We start from the raw sequence: 27,388 nt of genomic DNA on the forward strand, positions 1-27,388 counted from the left end.
GCAAAACTGGCAGCCACGAAGAATGCGTTTGATTGTTCTGCCTGATAATATGCTGTTCAATTTACAAGGCAGCTTTCTGGTTTTCTTCCTGTCTCCTACAGGTGTCGGGTCCTGATGGGCACGGTATAAAAATCCCAGAGTTGACCTGGCAGTAGCACTCAGGACACAGCAGGAAGAGAGGACAATAGCCGTGCTACAGTTAATGAGGGAGGACTTCTCAGTCCTTTCAGGGGCCAGGGAGACGGCCTGAGAAAAAAGCTCTTCTTTCATGTTGAAACTTAGAGCGCAACAAAAATGGAGCCAAGAGCAGCGCCCCCCAACCATCCAGTTCGTAAATATCACAGCGGCAGGCGCCTTTATCTGCAACAAAAGTCAGAGTAGGCATTAACTGTCCCGGTTAATGCAAGAGCCCGGTTCTAGTCCAGAGCCTCAGAGCGCCGTGGGGCGCGTGACGACCCGTTCTGGATTGGGCTTCTCTTTGAAACGACGACAAATAGCCTCTGGGGAAGCGCCCCGGCCACGGACCGCCCCTCTGCCACTGATGCTGTCCAGGCATCGCCCAGGGGAAAGGTTGTGGCGCGGTCGGAAGGCGCGGGAGGAGTCAGGCGGTGATTGATGGGGAAGCGACGAATGAATAAAAGTACTTGTCTGGGGACAGCAGAGACCCCGAGCAAGCCCCGGAGGTTTCGCTGTCTGGCATTCTCTCCGCCTTCCTTCAGAGCCAGACCCGCCTGCAGCTGGAGGGAGGCGTGCTCTGCTCCCTGCGCATTTAGGCTTGGAACCCAACTGCGAGCCAAGCGTGCCTCCGTTGCAGCTCCAGGAAGGAGGTCCTCTCTTGTCGCTCTGCGCCTGCTGCCTCCGTTCCGCGAGGTAAATATTCTGGCTTGGTGTTGCATTAAAACCAGCGCTCGGATCTTGCCCCGGGGCCTTGGCTTGACTTAGTAGTTTGGGACTTTATCGATAGAACGAATTAAAATGAGCGCGCGGGTAAAGGAGAGCCTGCTGCCCCTAGGAGAGGGACAGAAGTTTTCAATTTAATGCCAGTATCCTCCCCCGCCATGGGACCCAGATGACAAGTCTCAGGTCCCCCGATTCCTACCGCGCAGTGCTGGGTGCGCTCGCGGAGCGGGAGCGCAGCCAGCCGGTGAGTAGCGGCTTTCACTCCAGGTAGGACCTTAGGAGTTCAGAGCCTGGATACCGGGGTTCCCCTACAGGGCAAATTACAGAGTAGCACACGACCTTGGCCACTAGGTGCTTTGATTCCTCAGCCCTCATGCGCTCCCTTAGCTAAAACATGTTTGTCTCGCGCTCCGTACACCAGAGTCCAGAGCTCTGCGCTGGACACCGGTCCTTCCCTCACCGGCACAAAATGCCACGCTTCTCTGGGAGTGATTTACCCTTTGCCGGGACGATAGGGAAGAAAAATACTGGGAGAGGGGTCAGGAGGGAGATTCAGTGGGCTAGGCCGAGCCAGATGCGCCAAACTTCCCCACTGGCGCACCAACTTGGTTTTTGCTTTTGCGCGCAGACGGTGGCTACGTGGTTGCTTCCTGCGCTCGCGTTTGCAGAGGCGTGGCTGGAGTGGCTGACCCAAGTGTTCTGTCTTGATTCCCCTGCCGGTCTCCAGGCTCTGAAAACTGCGGCACTGCCACCTGACGCCCCGCTAAAGCAGGCAGCAGCATGCAGCCGCCGCCAAGCCTGTGCGGACGCGCCCTGCTGGCGCTGGTTCTTGCCTGCTGGGTGGCCGAGGTCTGGGGAGAGGAGAGAGAAATCCCGTCTGCCCCCGCCACTCCACCACTGCTGGGAGCCAGCGAGATCGTGACACCTTCCACTAAGATCTCTTGGTCAAGGGATTCCAACACCAGCCTACCACGGTCGTCTGCACCTGCTGAAATACCCAAAGAAGGGAGGACAGCCGGAGCCCCGCGACGCACCCCTCCTCCGTGTCAGAGACCCACAGAGATTAAGGACACTTTCAAGTACATCAACACTGTGGTGTCCTGCCTCGTGTTTGTGCTGGGCATCATCGGAAACTCTACACTGCTGCGAATCATCTACAAGAACAAGTGTATGCGAAATGGCCCCAATATCTTGATCGCCAGCCTGGCTCTAGGAGACCTGCTGCACATCATCATTGACATCCCCATCAATGTATACAAGGTAAAGGGCACCTGCTGGTAGCCTTGCAGGCTTACGGGAGAGGGGGAGGGGGATAGCACCTTTAGAGGGAGCTAGAAAAAGCCAGAAATCATTGGTGCCAAATTCCCTTCAGAATTTGTAATCCCAGGACAAGCCTAGTTCCCAGACCAGCAGCCTTAGTATCACTGGAGAATTTGCTAGAAATGAGTTTTTCTGGCTCTACCGTTAGACCTACTGAGGAGAAAATCTGGCTTAGAGCCCAGCGATTTCTTATTGAACAAGCCCTCCCGGTGATTACGATAAACTGTAAAGTTGGTGAACCACTAGCCCAGAAGGATCTAGTGCCCAAGTCCAGCCCACTGGCTGTAGCTTGGCTACTCAGGTGTGACCTATGGCCTGGCAGCCTTGACAGCATTGGAGAGTTTTTTGTGAATGCATGTCTACCCCAGACTTACTGAATCAGAATCTGCATCTTGTCCAGGTGATTCAAATGCACACTAACTTCGGCAAGTGCAGTCTTGGATGACTCTTAAGCAGAAGATCTGGAGTGGGTTTTTAGGAATAAATTACCCTGGGGCCCTAGGGAGGCCCCAACTAGTGAGCAGGACAAACACATTTCACCTGCTGTAAGTGAGTGTAGCTCTTCTGCACTGAACGCCTACAGTGCACCAACCACAGATTAGATGTCATATTTCTGTTGCTCTTTCCACCCACCCATAAGTAGATATTATCCCCATTTAATCGATGACAAACAGGACACTCAGTGTCTCACAATGAGTAAGAGGTAAAGCTAGGGATCAGGCCCAAATGTACCATATTCCAAAGTGCAAACTATGTGACTGCGTCCCATTGATTATTTATGGAAGAAATCAAGGGACACTGAAAATCTAATGATTGCAGTAGTTCACGGTATTGTGTGATTATCAGGGACATCCCAGGAAACAGCCACAAAGAGCCAAGCAGGACATAAGTGCCCACACTTCTTGACTCCAGATTGCTTTGGAATTCCAAACACCTCCCAGGCCCATCTGGGTCTCAGTTTCCTCAATTCCACAATAAGGCTGTGAGTGCCCACCTACGGGGGAGGGAGGTTCCTGGTGCATCTTAAGAGCTATAGAAATATTTAAAATTCTTCCCCCTCAGCAGCAACAATAGAAAGTTGCATGTAAAAGCACAACCAAGATGCAAGGTAAGGGGAATGCACTTTGTGGATTTGCCCTGTGCTGAGTAAAAGGTGGAGAATGAGTAGGCAAAGGTTTTAGGGGATGCTTTGATCTTTGTGCCAGGAACAGTTACCGTGAGGCATGTCTGTAAACTTCCCTTCATAAACCTCTGGAAATCCTAATCCCAATAACCACATTTTGAGGGAATTCCAGACATTTCTGAGGTTTAGAGATGAGATTCGGATTAGGATCCAGGCCCTAGAGGGACACACTCCCAGAAATGGAGGGACACACTGAAGAAATCCTGCAGTCATGGATGACAGCTGCTTCTGATGAACTCTGAGGGTTTTCTTGGAGAAATGGGCTGATGCATGTGTCCCTTAAAGGCAGTCCCATCTCCACTGGAGCCAGAAGTGACCCATTTACTTCTTACTGAGTCTGACAGGCCAAGTCCTACCATTCTAATTTGACAGAGGAATTTCAAGGCAATTCATCAAAATGGAATTGAGAAACTATTGAACACAAGGTGGTGTGAAAAATTAAAAATAAGCAAAACAATATCCCTTGCAAAAGGAAGATTGCAGTCTAGTTTTGCTAGGTTTGAAAATTTTGTGTGAGTCCTAAAGAGTTCCCAGGAAACCCCACTTGAGTATCCTAGTTAAAAACCTTCTGAAATCAGGCAGCTGCTGACAAGCTGTGAGGAAGATGGGGTTGAAGACACGTTCCTGGTGTGTCGCCTCCACATCAAGTATCAATCAGCAGTTTCAGGACCACTTTGCTTTCTGCCTGGTCACATGAGTATGTTCAGTAAACCAGAGAATGTCTGACTCCCAAAAGGGTCACACAAGTTTCCTTTCATTTCAAATTCTTTTCTTCTTTAAGATGTTACTTCATTTTCCCTGAAGCCATTCAGTCTATTTAAGCTATATTTTTACTTCTGAAATAAACAAATGAGTCATTACAAATCTAGCGATCTAATCATCTGTATTGGCCATAAACAAATTCCATTACATAAAATTAGGGCCTAGAGTTAAGTATGCCAATGATGAATCTTATGTTGTGAACTTTGATTTTAATTGAGGCATAATATGATAATGCTATTTTCTATTATGCTCTAGGGGCTTGGTTTATTTCATTACATCACTGCAACAATCCTATGGAGGTGTTGTTAACCCTATTTTACATCTAGTGAAACTATGCATCAGAGATGTAAAGAAACTTGTTCAACATTATGCTGCTAGAAATTGATAAAACTTAGGCTTGAACCCAGGTCAACCGGCCCTAGAATCCTTGATGTTCTCAATTCCACTACATTGAGTGCACTCAGAGACAGCATGGCCCTCTCTAAAGCTAAGTGTTACAGGACCACATTGAAGTGCATTGCTGGCATTATGCGACACACTACCACATAGTAGGATGCTGGGTGGATGTTTTTCAGAAATTAATTTGGGTCATTTGAGGATTTCTATGTCTTGAAATCCACTTTAGACAATCTAGCATATAATGGTAATAGTATCAGTGGATGTCATTCTAAAGGCTTTATTTACCAAAATGCCTAGTACAGGGCTACTGAAAAGATATTTATCCTGCCAAATCACTGTAGCACCAGAGTTCTTAAAAATACATTTCAGAGAAGTATTATAGTTCATAACAAGTAATTTAAGAGAATCATGAATGCCATTTAACTATTCTTTTCTTTTTTTTAACTTTTATTTAATGAATACAAATTTCCAGTGTACAGCTTATGGATTACAATGGCTTCCCCCTCCCATAACTTCCCCCCCACCCGCAACCCTCCCCTCTCCCGCTCCCTCTCCCCTTCCATTTGCATCAAGATTCATTTTTAATTCTCTTTATATACAGAAGATCAATTTAGTATAAAGATTTCAACAGTTTGCACCCACATAGAAACACAAAGTGAAACATACTGTTTGAGTACTAGTTATAGCATTAAATCACAATGTACAGCACATTAAGGACAGAGATCCCACACGAGGAGCAAGTGCACAGTGGCTCCTGTTGTTGACCCAACAAATTGACACTCTAGTTTATGGTGCCAGTAACCACCCTAGGCTGTCGTCATGAGTTGCCAAGGCTATGGAAGCCTTCGAAGTTTGCCGACTCTGATCATATTTAGACAAGGTCATAAAAGACAGAGTGAGGATAGTAACCAATGATCCTAAGAGTGGCATTTACCAGGTTTGAACAATGATACAGCATTTAACTATTCTAAAGTGAGAAACTTGAGTCTGTAAACTAATGATTTCTAGTTTTGTGAGCAATAGTCTGAGAATATATTATGCACCATTTGTGAGGGTTCCTGGAGTCCTTCAACCCTTCTGTTGGCACACTACGAGCCCAGGGGCACAGAAACAACAATATGAATCTATTACATGAATCTGGAGTTCAAAAGTACAAAGTTCAATAAAATTGACATCCCTCAGAATGCTGGAAGTCACAGTCCTTGATATGGCTGTGGAATGGGGGGAGGGCACAGAAGTACTGCTGTGAGAAACTAACAAACTTGGGAGCCACGTCCGCCCTGCCTTGCCTCCCTCAAGGGGCTGAGTCTTTTTTCTGGAAACATTCAGGTAGAGTCAGTGCACTTTCCAGGTCTCCTGTTGTACAGCCAGGGATTGAAATCCTTTGTCTAAGGCCATAGAGGCGTCTATGGAAGCTTAGTAAGATAACCTGTTCAATAGTTTCAAATAAACTTTCAACATGTTATAAATAAAAAGCCCCTTTACCCTGCTCATCACATGCTAAAGCTATGCCTACATTACTGGCTACCTCCCTGATGAAAAACAAGAAATTCAATCATCCAAAATGTATATTTAAAAATCTATGTATAGGCCAGTGCCACGGCTCACTAGACTAATCCTCTGCCTGCGGTGCCGGCATCCCGGGTTCTAGTCTCTGTTGGGGCACCGGTCTGTCCCAGTTGCTCCTCTTCCAGTCCAGCTCTCTGGTGTGGCCCAGGAAGGCAGTGGAAGATGGCCCAAGTCCTTGGGCCCTGCACCTGCATGGGACACCAGGAGGAGGCACCTGGCTCCTGGCTTCGGATCGGCGCAGCATGCTGGCCGTAGTGGCCATTTGTGGGGTGAACCAATGGAAGGAAGACCTTTCTCTCTGTCTCTCTCTCTCTCTCTCTGTCTAACTCTGCCTGTCAAAAAAACAACTATGTATGTGTATATATGTATGTAAATGCACAATTATTTAATGTTATAAGAATGCATAGATATATAAGCATGTAGATATTTATCACTTGGGACAGTATCTATCATATAGTAAGCACATAAAAATGTTATTAAAATATATGTGTGTGCACTAAAATGATCATTTAATTTCTGAATGTTATTTTTCAGCTCCTGCCAATACAAACATGCCTACATATAATGTTTTTACATAGGGCTTTGCTCACATGTATAACTACATCTAAAGGGTAAATTTCTAGAACTGGAATTACTAAATTACAGGATATATGCATTGTAACTCTGATATATATTGTCATATTGTACTCCAAAGTTATTGCCACATACTTAGTTTTAATCATTATTTTGTATATATCTCTCTATATAGAGAGAGAGGAGTACATATCTTAATGTCTATTTCTAATACATATTTGGGTCACCATGGCCAGTATTTACATGTTCTGTACATACACACCTGCACCAAAAGCCAGTATTTAAATATCTAATATTAGGATAAATTGCTCATAATCCACAAGCTACTTATTATGTCCTCCCTAATGCTGTGGTAATACAGATATTTGCTGTATATGAAAGCCTGATCTGACCACTAAGTTATAATAGCACAGATGTGGAACCTGTGTCAGTAGCAAAAGAACTGTGTACATATATGGATGCTATGAAGGTATTTATGTTGTGATTGGTTGGTTGGTTGGTTGATTTGGCTTGATTTGGTTTGGTGCTGATATTTAACAAGACCTGGTTGCAGGTTAGAGAGAAGTTAAAAAATTCTTGAGCAAAGAATGAACTTTTCTGGATTTCATTTACCAATTTGACTCTCTTTGTGATACATTTACATGGATGGATAAAAGAGTTAATACAGCTAGTTCTCAAATATAGCTTCCTTTATGATTTATTCATAAGTAAACAAGTTGAAAACACATACATCAATATCCACATTAACTAGTGTGATGAAGATTCAAATGTAATCAGGTGTCCAGTGAAGGTAGAGGGCTAAAAATTAGGCTGGTGCTCCTTTGGAGGACTTCAATAATATTTTGCTGTTAAGACTTTGTAGGCTACTATTAGAGGCAAACAGGCTGCCTTCATAGTTCTGAAAGGCAAAACCGCTAATCTGATCTTTAACATTTAACTAGTTGAGGTAGGGTACATATAACATTAAAACGCTGGTGTGGGGTGGGGTAAAAAAAATGCTGGCATATCAAAATGTAGACTTGCTTCACTGAGACCACAAATGACTTTTGAGTGAAGTGACTTGGCAGGTAATTAGACATTTTCTGCCTGTGACACAATCAGAACTATCTCTCTGAACAAATTCGCCTTTTCCACTATTTTCTCTTTGTCAATTTCTGATGTTTGTGTACAATTAGTTGTATGGTTTAAAGTGAAATTTGATGTAATGCTATCAAATTTAACTTTTTACATAATTTTCTAATCAGTAAATTGAAATATATACAAGTATAGCAACACAAGAAGTAAAAGTATCACTGGGAGGGGAGTTTAATTTCTCCTAGTTTCTTAGTACTGTTCTCACTGCTGGTCAAGTAGCCGAGATATTTTAGTGATATTTTAGTAAAATGTAAAGAAATTTTAGTAGCAGAAGGATTTTGAACCAAAAATGGAAAATATAATACCTCTTAGGTTCATTCAGTGCAAAAAAAATTTAAGAAACACTAAGTAAGCAGCATCTTTAAAGTATTAGCTTTTAAAAGGTACTTACAGAATAAAGCTATTAGCCCTGAATGAACTAAAATCAAAAAACAAAACCAATATCCCAACAACCATCTAGTATAAGTGTCTGCAACAGTCAACACCAGACAAAGAATTGAGGATAAATGATGTTATAAATAAGACATTAACACAGTGAGTTTTTCCTATTCATATTTCTACAAGTGTCCAAATTAAAAAGAAGGGGTCAAACTTGATCCCTTCTCTAGAGTATTGTTCATACCCAGCTAACAGGTCAGGAGCAGAATTCAGAATACCCAGAAACTCAAGACTTTATATTCTCAATTCACTGCTTCACATGTATATTATAGATTCCTGTGGCAAAATGGTTGGCAAAAGTTTGGAACTTCTTGTGTTTGCCTTCAGTCAGCCATTGGGTCACTCCATAAATCCAAGCCTCTGAAAATGGCAAGGTAATATTTTCATTAATATGGTAAGCCATATCTATCAGAGGTTTTGCATTTTTTTCTTTGATCACTTAAAGTAAGTTGTTCAAGATTGAAGATATTTCCATAGTTGTGCAAGAGGATAACATAGCCAAGACCCTGTTGCCTCAAGGCCGGGGAGCCATGTTCTTCATTTCACAAAGAAAACCATATAAGGTCATCTCTGTGTGGCTAATATGCTATAGTTGATTATTTTTGGAGAAACATGCCAAATACTAATAAATGATTAAATGCTTTAAAGAGTGTTGACAGATAAAGCCTGAACTAAGATTCAAAATGTAATTTATGATGTGAAACCTTCTCTTTCTGAACTTTGCAAAGTTGAAAAGAGTTTGGTTATGTTTGGGGATAACTGAGTGTGGTGTATGGTTGTACCTTAGCCAACAACTTCTTTTCATTTTAGACTTCTTTGATTCTCAATGCTTTGATTTTAGGGTTATTTCTTTTGCCCTATGGGTTCTTTGGTGTAAACATGAAAAGAGAACTCCCCAAATGTGATCTTAGAAGGCAGAGATGGGAATGACAAGAGTGAGACATTTATTAGCAAAATTGACTGAAGCATTTCTCAAGAACTTTTCCTTCCTCTTGGCTCAAACTATGCTCATGACCTGACCTGTGTCCCTTCTCTACTTCTCTCTTCATTTTCATTTTAGTTTCCGGAAAGGGGAAAACTATTCTCTGTGCACTTCTTGATTCTTACTCAATGCTTTCAAAGTATTTATCAGGTATCTTCTCCTAGTAGCTCATCTTTTCCCTATTCCTTTATTTCATAGACAGGATTAGGTTTAAGTATAGCATACTGAGGGTGTTTTGTTCAAGACATTCATTTTGAGATACTTGTTCTGAGCTGTGAAGCTATCAAGTTCTCCTTCAATTTGTTTAGGTATCAAATCAGAAGATCCAGCTCACAATAGTGAATCTAGCAATAGTCTTCTTTGTAAACAGTGCTTGTTATTTATATTAATTATATATTTTCAAAACATGTAATGAGTCAATGAAAGCTTTTAAGCACAGACTGTGGATATATTTTTAAGTTCAGATGATAGGAGAGCAACAATCCCTTTCTTTATTAGACTATTACAGAGACAGAAATAAATTTCATTGTAACACTCATGGGGAAATACACCAATTTGAGGTGAACTCCAGTTTCTGCTACTTCTATTTTAGAAATATTTCTTAGTAGAGACTGAAGATTTTAACAAATATTTCTAAAATCTTTGTTCTTTCTCTTTGACTCTCATAGAAATTTGGTTTTCGTGGAGCCATTGTTCTATTTCAATGAGTGAGAGGAATCTTTCCAGAGCAGGGAAACGCTCAGTGTTTTGTGGGTATACATGAAACTATTTCCAGGGACAGTGCCTTTATCTTGTACAACTCCAGGGGATACCACAAACATTATGATATATTTAAATGGCACCCCAGAAGAGTGAGCTATCATTATTTCTGACTTGCATATTTCTGATCCACACAGCCTAATCTTTAAGTGACTAAGGGCATTTTGTTGGATTCAGAGTAGAATTTATCATTTCTATTTGTCCCTGAGGGCATGGGTACAATGTATATCAGGAAAAAGTCTATACATGTGTCCAGCAGTTTACATTGAATTCTTTTCCTATGAATGAATTTCAAAAAAAGAATTCTGACATACATTGAAACTCTTGAATGAGGATGTTCCATCAGAATAAATGCTAGTTGAAACACAGAAAAGCTCTTATCTGCTACAGGAAACTAAGATAAAAACAGAAGAATACACCCTTTCCCAACGTTGTGAAATGCAGCTACTCCATTATTTCCCTCTTTGACTCTTACTGTAAAAACATTTGTATAATGGCAGTCATTTGAAAGCCATGTTCACAATTCACATGAGATCGAACAGACTTCTTGTCCTTTACAAAATTGTTGCTCATCAAATTATGTCTTACAACATCCCTGTTTACCCCATCTACCTCTACCAAATTACCATCCTGCCTGCAACTAAAATGCTCCATATAATCTCACCAGATGGTGAGAAACTATAGGTTCTGCTTTTTATCAGTCATTTCCTGTTGAGTAGGAGAGAGAGGGTGGGAGAGGAATCTTTGTCTTCGCCATTTCCAGCCTGCTTGGAAGGGCAAAACTCCAACAAGAGTAAAGTTCAATCCAGCATTCCTGGCTCTCGAGTCAACAAGACTCGATCAACTCTACTAGAAAATACAAAATATAAATTCATAGTCATCATGACTCATTGTAAAAATTTTATCATAGCTTTCTGGCTTATAATCATATTAATTTGTTTATTCAATCATTCATTCATTGTTAATCAACAAGCATTTAAGGATTGACTACTGTATGCCAGGCTTTGTAGTAGGCATTAGGAATGTTGTAGAATATTCTGAAACAAATAAATAGTTAAGTCTCAGTGTATACTGTTTAAAAGAAAAACAAGGTAGTATGTATGGTTAATGGGGCGAAAGAACATTTGCTAGTGCAAGAGGATTAACACTGGCATTTCCTGACTTTATGGGGCTTGATTCCTTTTAGCATTAGCAGGGGTGTATATTCACAGGTCTTTTGTTTCTACTTAATATCTTATAAACATGATTTTTAATTAAAAGGAGAAAGGAACGATGTAATTCCCTCAGTTGGAGAGATTTTGTATTTTCACAATATCCTTAAGGAAAAGATACATATTGCTTTTTCATGTAATTCATGCTTTTATATTTTTAAATTATACACTATATAATATAACATGAAAGTAATATATTCGGATTTTCTTCATTTTATTCTTTTTCAAACATCTTTGTGGCCATCCTTGGGTAGAAATTATATAACTAGTACAGTCACATTTTTTTTTGAAACTAGTATTTATTTGTTTGTTTTTATCATCTGAAAAAATGTGCTAGGGAAGCAGGATATGCTTTAGGAGAAAAGTGGTGAGCTCAAACATAGGCTCTCACTGTGTCAAATCAACTTCACTTTGCCAATAGGACCTACCACTAACAAAAGCTATGATGTTAGATTAGACAGCATGATGTGAAAACCAGTGTGAGCTCTGGAAGTATTTGCCAACTGGCTAATATTTGGAAAAATTTTAGGTAATGTATAGTCAACCTTAATTTTAAATAGGACCTAAAATATTTAACTCAGATAGAAGGGGCATAGTATCAATTTTGAACCCTAACAACATTTTTGCAATCAGAAATTGACTATTTTAAGATTTATTTACTTTATTTGAAATGCAGAATTACAAAGAGAAAGGGAAAGACAGAGAGGTCTTCCAACTGCTGGTTCTCTCCTCAAAATGCCTCAACAGCCAAGGTTGTGCCAGGCCAAAGCCAGGAGCCAGGAGCTTCATCCAGATCTCCCATTTGGGGGCCGAGGGCCCAAGGACTTGGGCCATCTTCTGCTGCTCTCCCAACTGCATTAGCAGGGAGCTGGATTAGAAGTGAAGCAGCCAGAACTCCAACCACCACCCACATTGGATGCTGGTAACTCAGGTAGCAGTTTAACCTGCTGTTGAACAATGCCAGCCAGCCCCAGAAACATTTTTCAATACATGTTTGGTTTGTCATCAGTACCTAGACCTTGCCTTAAGATATATAACTTAATGGGATAAAGCCCCAAATAGAAACTAAAAATAGAAAATAAGAATTGTATTATAACTGGGCTTAAACTTGCTTCCTTTTGCAATAAAATGAGTCAATTTACTCACCTGCAAAGAAAGATATATAGTTGGACTCAAATTACAGATGTTAAATGTTCTTCTTGAGAACAGAGGTGAAAAATTAATTTTCAGGAATCATAGAAAACTATGAGAATATTCTCTCACTAATTTTTAATGATAGCATCTTAATTAAGGGTTTTTTTAATAAAAAGAAAAAAGCCATAGCATTTTCATGCTCCAGATATCTTTCTGCATCAAATGAAAAGTTAATGTATTTGCATTTCAGAGAAGCCCCAGGAACTAACTAGCCCAAATACTGTCTTGATAGAATCTGTTACGATGACAGAGATGGACATCAGTAGAGGCATGGCTTCCATCATGGAGTACAAGGCTTGCTGTGTCTCTACAAAGCCTTCTGATTAGGAAGAGCTATTATAGAGGAAGAACATTTAGAGGCCTGGCAAAGTCATCTTTCTCAGTACCCAATAATGGAAGCCACAGTGCATCCTCTTCCCTCATCTTCTGAGGCCCCTCAGACTAGAGCATCCAGGCATGAATTCCAAGTGTGAAATACTGAGAGCTGAGGATAGCTAAGGCTCTCTTTTTTTCCCAGCCCCTTTCTCTTTGGAAGCATAGATTAGAAAATTGTAATCTTTCAGTTACGATTAGGTTTCTGACTATCTGTGCTGAACTTGAAGAACGCTGTTACAATTTTCAGTTTGTGTTTCCCTGTGCACTGTGATAGTGAGGGTCAGAGGTTGGGCCGCAGGCCTCCCAGTGGTATGAAGAGCAATAATCCAATTTCCAGGCTGAGCCAAAAACAATAGTAACCATAAAACAGGGCCTGGATTCAGTGCAGACCTCATTTTCATTGGCGAGATTTCTTTCCCCTCAACGGCCCAGACACTCATTCATCTTGATTCTTCTGGTGGCTGTACCTACATAATACCAATTTCAATATATTTGGAAGTAATTCAAGGTTAAATAAAATATTTGAAAATATCCAAATATTTGGGCATTATATGAATAAAATGTCTGGGTCTATTAGGGCTCTCTAGAGAAATAGAACCAGTAGAATACAGAAAAATGGAGGAATGGGTGATGGATGGATGGATGGGTAGATAAAGAGACAGGTAGCTAATGAAGAATTGGCTCATGATACAATGGAGGTTGAGAAGTCCCACATCCACCTTCTTCAAGTTGGAAACCCAAGAACATTTGGGTATAACTCAGCCCACGTTCAAAGACTAAGAAACAAAAGACTCAATCATGAAATTCCCAGTTTAAGGGCCAGAGAAAATGAGATGAGATATCCCAACTGATGCTGGACGGCAGGAAACAAAAGGGGCAAATTCTTCCTGCCTGCATCTTTTCATCTTTTCAGACCCTCACAGACTGGATGATACCCCAACACCAGGAAGGGTAATCTACTGAGTCCATATATTCAAATGCTCAGCTGGCGTTGCGGCTCACTAGGCTAATCCTCCGCCTGCGGCACCAGCACCCCGGGTTCTAGTCCCGGTTGGGGCGCCGGATTCTGTCCCAGTTGCTCCTCTTCCAGTCCAGCTCTCTGCTGTGGCCCAGGAGTGCAGTGGAGGATAGCCCAGGTCCTTGAGCCCTGCACCTGCATGGGAGACCAGGAGGAGGCATCTGGCTCCTGGCTTCGGATCGGCGCAATGCGCCAGTCGTAGCGGCCACTTTGGGGGGTGAACCAACAGAAAAAAGGAAGACCTTTCTCTCTCTCTCTCTATCTCACTGTCTAACTCTGGTTGTCAAAAAAAAAAAAAAAAAGATTCAAATGCTCATTCATTCAGAAATACCCTCACACTCACACACCTAGAAACAATGTGTAATCTGGACACCCTATAACCAGTCATGATGACACAACTTAACCATCATACTAGGTGATGGGAAGATACTTTTGCTAGGTATATAGATATTTTACCATTATTTGACACATAGCTATGGGTTCCAAAAGTTAATGTTTTTTAAAGCTTTTATTTAATGTAAACAAATTTTATAGGTACACTTTAGTAATATATTGTTTCTTCTCCCATACCAACCCTCCCACCTCCTCTCCCATCCCACCTCCTACTCCCTCTCCCATCCCATTCTTCATTAAGATTCATTTTTAATTAATATTATATACAGAAGACCAGCTCTATACTAAGTAAAGATTTCAACAATTTGCTCCCCCCCACACACACACACACAACATATAAAGTACTGTTTGAGAACAAGTTTTGCAGTTTATTCTCATAAGGAGGTCCTACAAGGGGAGTAAGTGCACAGTGACTTCTGTTGGTAATTTAACAATTAACACTCTTAATTATGATGTCAAGGATCACCAGAGGCTTTTACAAGGAGCTGCCAAGGCTATGGAAGCCTTTTGTGACCACAAACTCAGTCAGTATTTAGAGAAGGTCATAAGCAAAGTGGAAGTTCTCTCCTCCCTTCAAAGAAAAGCACAGCCTTCTTTGATGGCCCTTTTTTCCACTGGGGTCTCACTCACAGAGATCCTTCCTATAGGATATTTTTTTTTTGTCATGGTGTCTTGGCTTTCCGTGCCTGAGATGCTCTCATAGACTTTCAGCCACATCCAAATACCTTAAGACTGATTCTGAGGTCAGAGTGTTACTTAAAGCGATTGTCATTCTATGAATCTACTGTGTGAACTGCTTCCTATATTGAACAATTCTTCCTTTTTAATTCTGTCTATTATTATTAACAGGCACTTGATCTATTTATAGGATCTCTTTAACACTTAATCCTATCTATATGTTTACTTTAACACTTAATATGATCACTTTAATAATTAAGGTGGCATTTTTATCACCAATTTTAATGGGATTTGGAATCTCATGACAAGGTTTTAAACTCTACCATTAGAACATAATCTGTAGTACTGTATGCAGAACTGTATAGATTTACAGTTACAAACCTCCTTCTCCCTCTGTTATTCCTCCTCTCATTTTTTATTGAGATCTATTTTCAATTGACTTTATATACATGTGATTAACTCTATGTTAAATAAAGAGTTCAACAGATAGTATGAAGAAGAGAAAAACAAATTTTAAAAAAAATTTTAAAATTTAAAAAATAAAAAACTGTCCTCAACAATCAAGACAAGGGCTATTCAAATCACTGCTTTTCAACATGTCAATTTCACCAGAAGTTAATCTTTGATTTACTCCTAGGTATTCTTTTGTGTAAAAGAAGCTTCTTCAAAATTCAGTGACAGCATGATGATTGTTAGAGGCACTGGCTTTGCAGTCATACCATCTGTATTCAAATATGAATCTACTATTTAAGAGAGTGACCAAGGACAAGTGGGCTAGTTATCTAATAAAGAGTAACAAATTTACCCTACAATTTAGTAGGACAAAACCATAATCCTTTATTATATCACACTGTGTTTGTGTGTAGGGAATTCAGGGGTGGCTTAGCAAGGTGGTTCTGACTCAAGATGGCTCATGAGGGTATACTCAAGGTATTTCACGAGGCTGTAGTCATCTGAGGGAGGGTTTGATGAGATCCAGAAAGGCCTCTCATTCATGCATGTAACAAATTAGTGCCAGTCGTTTTCATAAGGCCTCAGTTCTCTGCTATGTGTTGACTTTTCCAAGAGGGCATTGAGGGTCCTCATGACCTGGCAGCTGGTCCCTAAGAATGAGGATCCCAGGAAGAACAAGGAGGAAGCCATGACACCTTCTCTGAACTAGTCCCCAACATCACACATTCCTATTGCCAAATGCCTTTTCATTCTTTGGAAGAAAACTCTTTCAGTCCAGGACATACAGAAGGGAAGGGAAAGTAGTCTTCTCCTTTTGAAGGGAGTAGTATTAAAAATGTGTAGGCATATTGGAAACCAACATAGCAAGTTAATAAACTTATAGGTGTCTCAGCAAGTCCTACTGAATACCCATCATTGTATTCTCAAAATTGTAGCTATGACCTGTGTTGAACCTGTTAAAAACAAAAACTGAACTAAACTAAACTAACGTAATCTAAACTAAACTAAACTAAAATCTATAGACTCTAACCCATTCACCTAAGTGTGAGGACATCACTAGTTCTCATTAGTGCTTCCTTTTTTGACCCTCACGTCCTATTCTACACTAAGCTTCTAGAGTGATCTTTTAAAAATTCAGATAATGGGCAGACAGTGTGGCACAGAGGTTAAGTCACTGTTTGGGATACCTGCATTCCATATTGGAGTACCTGGATTCAAGCCCCACTCCTGCTTTCAATCCAGCTTCCTCGAAAGCACACCCTGGGATGCAGCAGGTGATGTCTCAAGTACTTGGTTTGTGCTACCCACGTGGGAGGCTCAGATTGAGTTCTGGGCTTCTGGTTGTTGTGGGCATCTTGGGGGAATGAACCAGTAGATAGAAGATATCTCTCATCTCTCATCCCCCATCCTTCCATTGCTCTGCCTTTCAAAGGCATAAAAAAGTAAACAGATAGGATTGTGCCATTTCTCTGTTCAAAACCTCTCTGTTCAAGCTCCTCTCTCTGTAGCTTCATCTCCTATATATTTGGCCTGGATTACTGTACTACATCCTTTCATAACCCCCATGCTCTTCTTCCAGTTCCCCACCAGCCTTGCTCATACTTCATGGCCTTTTAACTTGCTCTTTGATCTGCCTAGAAGATTCTTCACGTGACTGACTTTTATCTCAGAAGTCCCTACTCAAATGTCCTTTCCAGGAGACCTTAAAGACCTGTTAAGAAAGTGCCTGAAATCTTTCCAGTCACTTTCTTATGGAGTCATGAAAAAATTCACAGTAAATGTGTATTATGAAAAAAAAAAAAAAATGGGCTGGCACCGCGGCTCACTAGGCTAATCCTTTGCCTGTGGCGCCGGCACACCGGGTTCTAGTCCCGGTTGCTCCTCTTCCAGGCCAGCTCTCTGCTATGGCTTGGGAAGGCAGTGGAGGATGGCCCAAGTACTTGGGCCCTGCACCCGCATGGGAGACCAGGAGGAAGCACCTGGCTCCTGGCTTCGGATCAGCCATAACGGCCATTTGGGGGGTGAACCAATGGAAGGAAGACCTTTCTCTCTGTCTCTCTCTCTCTCTCTCTCTCACTAACTCTGCCTGTCAAAAAAAAAAAAAAAGAATGGATTTCAAAATCTTCTTGTACCAAAGTGAGTTTATCTTTTTGTTCCATTTTTCCACAGACTCTTTCAGGTACCCCAGTAGGATGACAGCCTCTGTGTGATACTCTATGAATTATTTGTGTATTTTTTGTCTGCCTCTCTCACTGGACTGTAAGCTCCATGAGAGGAAGAAGTTTGCTTTTTTCAGGGACATATATGTTGTTCTCAGGATGGTGGAGTGAACACTCAAAGAGTGTTTGTTAAATGAATGAAGAAGCAGGGTTAAGAGTCAAATGATTAATCCAGAAATCACAGATGGAAGCTGTTCTGTCCCACACATATATTTTGCTAATACATTATCTGACAGTCTTCTTTAAAAATGGAAATTAGTTCACAACTTTTATAGATTGTGAGATATTATAGAAAATTCCAATTTTTGTCTTTTGGGGGAAAATTAGAGATTTTTGTACTTGGAATCCGTTAGTAAAAATGTATAAAGCTTATTAGCACCTGCTCTTTTCCAACAAGGTTCAGCCCAGACCTCACCAACCCCCTTAATATTCCTGACACCAGTGGCTCTCTTGTACCTAGTATCCTCCATTCCTCTGTGATACCTGCTTTAGGCAGGCTTTCAGGACCCTACACTCCATGTACATGCAATATAACTGTCAACATTGTCCCATATGCTGTGTAATTTTTATGTCTAATTTAGAAATGAAATTGGCAAAATGAAATTGGCCCTGTATTGAAGCCACATTCCTAATAAGACACACATTTTAGCTTTTGATGCCATTCTAGTTATAGAACAACCAACCCATCTTGACAAACTCAGTAGACTCTTCATTACTAGTGAAAGGACAGAAACATTCAATTGGGTTTCAAAATAGTTTTCACTTTTGGAAGGCTATTTTTAAAGCATTTTTTAAAAACATAGATTTCAAATACTTTTCTTTATTTTTGAAGCCCCATGAACATTCAATCCAGATGTTTACCTAAAGTGATTTGTTTACCAGCCTGAGACACACCCAATTGTCCTAGAAAAGAAAATAGCTGTATTCAATAATAGATGGCTGTGTGGGCTGCCATGAAACAAAGAAAAATACCTAGGTCAGGTGTTTGTCATCACAGGCAAGAGGCCACTTGGGACTCCACATCCTGTATTGGAGTGCCTGGGTTTGAGTTCCTACTCCAGTCTAAATTCTAGCTTCCTGTTAATATACACCCTGGGAGGCAGGGAGGTGGCTCCAGTATTTGGGTCCCTGCCACCCATGTGGCAATTCCATATTGAGTTGCTGACTCCTGACTTTGGGATGGCACAGTTTCAGCTGTTGCAGGCATTTGGGGAGTGAGGAAGCAGATGGGAGCTCTCTCTCCTTGTGTCTCTCTTTCTCTCTGTTTCCCTGTGCCTTTAAAATAAGTAAAATAAACAAATAATAAAACATGAGCAATTATTTTTAAAATATTAAAGGAGAAATACTTGTATATAATGGCAAGAATTCTGTCATTTTGCTAATTGTAGAACAGTGGTCTTTTATATTTAGTTTTGAGTATTTACTGAGAATCTGCTATAGGTAAGGCACTGTTCTAGGCAGTTACAGAACTCATTTTCTGTCTTATGTTCTTGGGACCCAGATAGCAAACAATAAACCAATAGACAAGTCCATATTCCAACATGCACATTAAGTGTTTCCTGGGAGGAAAAAGGGAAGTGAGGAGCACTGGCTGATTATTGTATTTAATGATGTGATCAGAGTGGGTCATGTGGAAAAGATGGGATTCGAGCAAGACCCAAAGGAAGTAAGGGTGTTAGCCAAGTGGATCTGTGGGGGGAAAAAGGCTTTCCAGGACAAAGAATGACTGAAAGCAAATGCCTTAAAGCAGGAATGTGCCTCAATATGTTCAAGAAATGGTATGGTTACTCTGAGTTACTGTTCAGTTAAGTAAGCTGACAACCACAAAGAACAAGTACATCAATGCACTTGCTATTCTCCACTGAGTACTACTCCATAGGGACAGTCTAGTCTCTTCAGCTAAGGAATATGTATCATTTATCTTTAATTAGTCTTTTTTGTGACTTGGCCATGACCTGGGCTTTTGAGACTATGAAAGTTTGCAGGTTTCATTTTTCTGAAAAGAAGTTAAGAGACTGACTTGGGTTGGCTCTTATGAGAAGATCCTGATTCCAAGTTACCCTATATGTATGACAAATTCTCTAAACTACACTTTCATTATTCCCTATGCCCTTTCCTATTTCATATATTGAATGCTGGTGCTTTTCAAATGTAGCCCGTGAGGAAAAGGATAAGAACTTGGATTTGTTCTCTTACATTGCCTGTTAATTACTCTCATATGAAACACTGTGTTAACAGAGCTTCGTATCTTCTCAATGCAGCTGCTGGCGGAAGACTGGCCGTTTGGAGCTGAGATGTGTAAGCTGGTACCTTTCATACAGAAGGCCTCTGTGGGCATCACTGTGCTCAGTCTATGTGCTCTAAGTATTGATAGGTAAGAGTTTATATTTAAGTCAGGTATATCCTGAATATTGTATTACTGATTGCTATGAATTTAGAAAATAAGCTTGAGGCCGGTGCTGTGGCACAGCGGGTTAAAGCCCTGGCCTGAGACTCTGGTATCCCATATGGGTGCCAATTCGTGTCCCGGCTGCTCCATTTATGATCCAGCTCTCTGCTATGGCCTGGGAGGCCGGTAGAAGATGGCCCAGGTCCTTGGGCCCCTGCACCCACGTGGGATACCTGGAGGAAGCTCCTGGCACCTGGCTTCGGATCGGCGCAGATCCAACTGTTGTGGCCATCTGGGAAGTGAACCAGCAGATGAAAGACCTTTCTCTCTGCCTCTCTGTAACTCTGTCTTTCAAATAAATAAAAATAAGCTATGTCATTCTACAAAAGCTGTTCAAGCTTGGAAAAACAATTCTATTTTCATCTTCAGATATCGAGCTGTTGCTTCCTGGAGTCGAATTAAAGGAATTGGGGTTCCAAAGTGGACGGCAGTGGAAATTGTTTTGATTTGGGTGGTCTCTGTGATTCTGGCTGTCCCTGAAGCCATAGGTTTTAACTTGATTACAATTGACTACAAAGGAAGTTACCTGCGAATCTGCTTGCTTAATCCCACTCAAAAAACAGCCTTCATGCAGGTAAATTTTACCCATTTTCCTCTTTCTGCTCTTGTACAAGCTTAGCTATTTCCCTCTATTCCTCACTTCTTAAGAAGCAATTGATTTATGACAGTCCAAAGAGAGTAGATCAATCCCAGGACCATCAGGATAAAGGTGTGACTCATCCCCTAAGATACAAGCAGCTGGGTTACTACCTCCACAAGAACCCTGTCCCTGGATCTCAGGGACACAAATACACCAAGTTCTCATCAGAGAATTAGTGTGAATGTATAGCTTTTCCACCAAAAGAAGCAAAAGGACTGACTGCTACCACATTTTGCACAAGGCAACACAGCAGTCATCAGGAATGAAGGAGGGGTCAGCACATGTTTGAAATGTCACCCTAATATGGGCAGATTCTGAAAGGCGAGCCTGCCCTTCCTGTCTTTGATGCTAAAGAGAAAGCTGCCATTGCAAAGCTCTTTTCAACCAGGCCATTTATTACAGAATATTTGACCAGGAACCAGGAAAAGAATGATAATGCTGGCCTCGAGAAGATAGACCCTAAAGTTAAAAGGATCTTTCAAAAAAATATGTTCATGAACTTTTCTTGAGAGTTTTCTTATATATAAATTAGAAAATAATTTTTGGTGATAGTTAAACCAGCCCCCTTTGCACTAACTTCTCTGGACATATGTGAAATTGGGAATGACTCTTGTTCCATTGTTTCCTCTTAGTTAAAGGGGGAGGGTTTATATGTTACATAAATTTTTGTCAACATGGATATATCCACAGCAAGAATTTTAAACGTATCAGCAGAAAAAGAATAAGCAATAAGGCATGTAATAAACAGCCTTGATTTTCCATTAAAATCTTGGATTTGCATATGCTCTATGAGCTAAATGGTTAACCTGGACATTTTCATATCTGTGCCATCAAACAGATTTGCTAAAAAGTGAACATTTCACTTAAACAGTAAGATATCTATTATATATTCAGATTTGGTATTTCACACAAAGGTTACCCAAAGTATAACTTACTTGTATGAAGACAAAATATTGAATTAGTAAATATTTCAAGATTTTACAACTGCTTACATTTTAAAGCATGATTATAGTACACTGCCCTAGAGGGCTGGAATACCTTTTAGAAAAAGTTTATTTCATTCAATATAGGTGTTTAGTTATTTGTTTGATAGATGTGACCTGAAAGATTTTACATTGTGCAGTATTTATAAAATGGATTTTCTTTAAAAGAGAGTTGTTCCTTGATTTTTTAAACATTTGGTACATAAGGTTTTCTTAAAGAAAAGGCATTAATCATAAACATTTCTCTTCTTCATAGTTTTATAAAACAGCTAAAGATTGGTGGCTATTTAGTTTCTATTTCTGCTTACCATTGGCCATCACTGCCTTTTTTTACACTCTGATGACCTGTGAAATGTTAAGAAAGAAGAGTGGAATGCAAATTGCCTTAAATGATCACTTAAAACAGGTAAGAAAATAAAATTATTTGATTTATGGTTAGAATTGTAATGATGAATATGTAAATTATGGTGATGAGAAATTACATACCAGAGCATGTTTCCTTTTTTCTGGCATCACTGAATTTATAAAGAATTGTTTTGCCTGTTTAGATATATTCTATATTGCTAAAAGGATCCAGAGAGAACCATAACTTCTAAAGATGAACCTCTAGTCATTTTAGTTCTCATTCACATTAACTTTTCAATTTCAAGCTCCATGTCCTGAATTTTACAAATGCCACTGAATTTTTGTAAACAATGTGAACTATTCTGCTGGGAATGAGAAAATGCTGTGAACAAATGAGCATCTTTTCAGGGACTGACTGTGGTTTTCTTTCAGAGACGGGAAGTGGCCAAAACTGTATTTTGTCTGGTGCTTGTTTTTGCCCTCTGTTGGCTGCCCCTTCACCTCAGCAGGATCCTGAAGCTCACACTTTATGATCAGAATGACCCCAATAGATGTGAACTTCTGAGGTAAGAAAGGCACACTGGGCATCATGTGGGAAATAAGCACCATTCAGAACTGTTTCCACCCACCCCTTTCATAAGTAGGAAGACAGAAACCATTTTTCTAATCCTTGGAGAGCATTTCAGACTCCCAGTGTTCCCTTCACTCCTGTTTTAGAGGGAGGAGTAAAGGGTACCTAAGAGAGCCCTGGGGACACAGAGGCAGGATTATAAATGATGAGTGAATGGCAAAATAGAAAAGATCAGGTTAGGATCTTCTTGGTGTTGTGTAAATCTTTTCTTTTCAACCAGCCTTGGCAATGAGATTTCATTTTAAATGACAAATCTGGGCATGAGAGGCAGGAGTGAGGGGCCGGGAGGTAGAGAGCCGTTGAGATGACAATGACAGAAAATGAGACAGAGACTACTGATGGATTCAAACCATTAGATATGTGTAGTCTTTTTATTTGCAAAAACCAAAAAGTCTGTAACAAATACATGCATGGAGCAACATGTTTTTCACAGACATGTTTTGGTTTATTGTTTTTCAGCTTTTTGTTGGTATTGGACTACATTGGAATCAATATGGCCTCCTTGAATTCCTGCATTAACCCAATTGCTCTCTATTTGGTGAGCAAAAGATTCAAAAACTGCTTTAAGGTAAGAAAGTAATATTCTACAATAAAAGCCCTTTGTAATATAGTATTAAACACAGCCCTTTCAAACTATAGATATTTGTAGCCACGGAGATCTACCAACCTGCCTTATAGTTTTCCTTCACATTACATTAACAGATACTTTTTCAAAATATGGCATTTGCTTATGAACTACTGTAGTCAATTTCTGCCTATGAATCCCAGTCACTCCCTACAGACTCAGCTAATCATATATATTCATGGAATTGCTCAGAATATAAATAAGAATTATATGCATAGTTATATGACAACTGTCACACAATGATATAAGAGCCAAACATAAATTAAAGGCATTATTCCCAACAGCCATTGTAATTAGGTTGGATACTTTTTCACATGAACTTTTGTGAATAGCAAGTCAAACAAATTTGATTTAGATTCTTCTACTTCTTTTTATAACAGAAGCTTGCTGTTCAATGTGGATTTATCTAATTATTCCCCATTCAGCTGCTTTTGTATTCTACCACCACTCCATCTATTCACTTCTTCAGCAATCTAACAGGAAATAAAGTATCCTTTCTTACATGGGAACGATCCACTTGTCTCTGTTATTGCATTATTAGAGTGCTAAGAACTTAGCTTCCTTATAACCACCAAGGCAGTTCTTGCTATTAAGTAAACTTGTTAAAAAGTGAAAACTTTTCTTAAACATCAGGATATTTGTACATATTCAGATGTGGTATTTCACACACCAAAAAATCCTAAGGATAACTTGCTTGTGTGATGAGAAGACATTGGATTGTGAAATTCTTTGAATTGGAATGTTCTGGTTATAGAGAGTAGGCAAAGAATTACTGAGATTTTAGAGTAAGAAAAGAATGTTTATCAAAATTGACTCTCTCATTGTTTAGAACTAAAAATAGTGGATCTCCCATTTTCTTATATGTACAGTTTCTCAGAAAACAGAGTAAAATAAGTTTTGGATCTTAAAAAATCCAAGAAAAGACCTGGATGAATAAATCTGAGATGCTTGTATACTTTATATTCTTATTGAGTAACAACATGGAAAAGATTTGTATACTTTTTAACCTTATTATATAACAAGATTGAGAATAGCATTTCCCTGGAAAAAATAGCACAGTAATGTTAAATTCATTGAGACAGAAAGGTGTTTATGAAACTTCCAAGTAAAAAGAAGGTTATGGAATACATGTATAGTATAATCTCATTAATATGTTATATGCACTCACAAACACATGGATGTGGTGATATTTCTGTTTGTGTAGACAAACATCATGACTTATATATTTTTTAAATATTGAGAATATTTATCAAGTAATCAAGAGTTTCAAGAATTAAGATTAACTTTATCTTGGCAAGAACTTTTATTATTTAGATTCTTTCATTGTATTTTTTTTAGTGAAAAAACTATCATCTACTCAAATATAATTAAATTTTTTCAAGGGGAAAGAAAGGGCCTGAGAACTCCCAATTATGCAAGGAAAGACAGAACCACAGAAAGTGAGAAAGTTGTAACAGGGTGACTAAAGTTGACACATAATGAGTGACTTTGTTTTGTACAGTCATGCTTATGTTGCTGGTGCCAGTCATTTGAAGAAAAACAATCCTTGGAGGAAAAGCAGTCCTGCTTGAAGTTCAAAGCTAACGATCACGGATATGACAACTTCCGTTCCAGTAATAAATACAGCTCATCTTGAAAGAAGGAAGAGTCGTTTAATTTCATTTTATTTTGGACAGAAGTCATTTCAACAAAATGAAAACTTTGCCTGAAAAAAAATTGTATATTTGCACAAAACAATGTAAAAATGTAAGAGTGATTATTTTAACACTCAAAGATACACGTGACATTTTATGAGCTGTTTACATCACGAGAAGGAAAACAGTGAGAATTAAGGAAGCCTCATTGTGAAAGCACTTAATTTCTACAGTTAGCACTTCAGCATAGCCTTAATTACTTCCAGTATATTCATTTACCACTTATATTTTAAACAGAGCTTACTCAGAGTTCCTATTAAGGAGGTTTATTTTTTAATCTATATGAATCTGATATAATGGAAAAATATGTCACTATAAAACAGAGTTTTGAAGTGACATTTAAATTACTCAATTTATAATTTTAAATAATCCTTTAAAATAACTTTTTATTAATATTGTCAAATCATTGATCAGATTGCAATTGAATGCAAAATATGAAAGCAGTTTAGTTGGTGTATTTTTAGGACATCGGAAGCATTTAAACTTTCCAGATGAAGTATCTGAGAGATTAAGGCAAAGTTCTTAAAAATCATTATTCTCTACATTCCTAAAAGATCAAATATTTCAAAGGGAGAGGGAGAGGAGGTTTGAAATCCTTTCCCAAAGGACTTCTTTGAAATATTCCATTCACATATTCTGCAAAGAAAGTACTACCTACAGATGTTTTTGAGAATTATTAAAATCCTCTTTCACCACTTTAGTTTAAACTCTGCTTAGTTTCATCATCTGTAAATATTTCGCTATATACGCTACATGTAGATGTTTAAATGATGGGCGGGCCCCAGTCAATGCTCTACAATGGAGAGATGCCAGTGACCCCATAACGGACAGAATGTGAATTGCCTGGTGCAATGTCCACATGGCAAAGGAGTGGGTGGGATGCACTCTCTTCTCTCACCTGTGCTGTAGTTAAAATGGTCTCTAGTATAGGTACAACCTAGCTACCATAAGGCTTTTTAAAATCACAGATTAGTCCAATTAACAGCAGCCCATAGGGGTTATTAACTTTTATATTATTTTTGTAAGTAACCAATTGAAAAGCGTTCTTCACATGGTGCTTTTCTATCACACAGAGACAAAACTGCTTTCTGAGACTGTCAGAATTTTAATGCACTTAGTGCATTCTTGCCTAAGTTTTTAAACTCCTCGGCAAAGTACATTAGATTAACTTGGGATGAAATGTGTGTGAAAGTATGTACAAGAGAAAACGGAAGAGGGAGGGAATGAGGTGGAGTGAAAGGAAACCCATGGGGACTGAATCCCATTCTTAGCCTGACGTTCGTCATTGCCCCGTCACTTCAAATCAAAAGGTCCTGATTCCGTTCCAGCAAAACACAGTGCAATGTTCTCAGAGTGACTTCAGGAACAAATGGGGCCCAAGAGCTTTAACTCTGTCTTAAAATACAACAGAATTTCCACTTTTTTTTCTTTTAGTAAGCCAGTCCACATGTTGGAAATGTTTTTTCTTTGCCAGCATCTAATGTGATGATCAAACCCAACATTGTAGCCCAAAAGAAAGGACAATCATTAATTTACATGCCATGTGGATTCCACTTTAAGAATACCCACAGACTTGGGTCTTAATTTCTTCCCATTTTTTTCAGACGTCTGCCATCAGAAAAGACATTGTAGACTTTCTGACTTAAATTAACTTTGGGTCACTAATGTTTTCAGTTTAATATATCTTGTTTTAGATCATTTTTGTTACCGTGTCCTGAGATTGAACATCCCAATACCTTCCTCATTTGCATCTCAATGTCCTTTCTTCTCCATGCCAGAATCATGATCTGGCACATACTTCAAGTTTTTAAACTGCACACAAAGAGTATATAAAATCCACAATTACAATGAAATGGCATCCAATAGCTTTTTAAAAAAAATGTTTAGTTCAAAATTTTAATATAGTAATAGAGGATGGCAAGAAACACACATGTTTTTCTTTGCATAATTCAAGCCAAGATAGGAAACTGTGCTACCTACCGTTTATCTTTAGAGTATATTTCCTTGTAGTAAGAAGTGTCTAAGGTAGTAATAGACAAAATAATTGTTAACACAAATGTTACAGCACAAAGGATTTATAAATGTTTTAGGCTATTTTCTCCTCATCATCCATTATTGATAGAGGTGTGTAACCAAACACCTTATATTATTGACAGCTTACCTGTGGCCAAAGGAATACAGTTTATAGCAAAACGTGGGTATGCTGTAGTTACCTTTCAAAAATTGTAATATAACCATGTAAAATTATTATATATTTTGTTTTGTCTGTGATCACTTCAAGTGACAACTACAGTGGTTGCTGATTCCTTATTATATAAACAAAACCCAATAAAAATTTGAATTGTTTTTTAAAAAGACCAGTTTGTTTTTCACTGTGCAAACACTGATTAATGATATACTCATGAAGAGTTTAAAGGAAAGATAAATGCTAATTAATTGTTTAAAGGAAATACATCATGTT

General features: G+C 39.4%; 1 protein-coding gene across 1 annotated transcript; it reads left to right on the forward strand.

Moving 5' to 3' along the window:
- Positions 1–630: 630 nt before the first annotated feature.
- On the forward strand, positions 631–27,388 carry EDNRB (endothelin receptor type B). The gene is given in 9 exon segments (XM_062195289.1): positions 631–870; positions 1,628–1,660; positions 1,663–2,160; positions 19,822–19,934; positions 20,379–20,583; positions 21,889–22,038; positions 22,410–22,543; positions 23,068–23,176; positions 24,735–27,388. Coding segments are annotated over 9 exon segments (1,617 nt in total). The 3' UTR covers positions 24,870–27,388.

This window comes from Lepus europaeus, chromosome 6 (assembly GCF_033115175.1).
Source record: "Lepus europaeus isolate LE1 chromosome 6, mLepTim1.pri, whole genome shotgun sequence".
Lineage (NCBI taxonomy): Eukaryota > Metazoa > Chordata > Mammalia > Lagomorpha > Leporidae > Lepus > Lepus europaeus.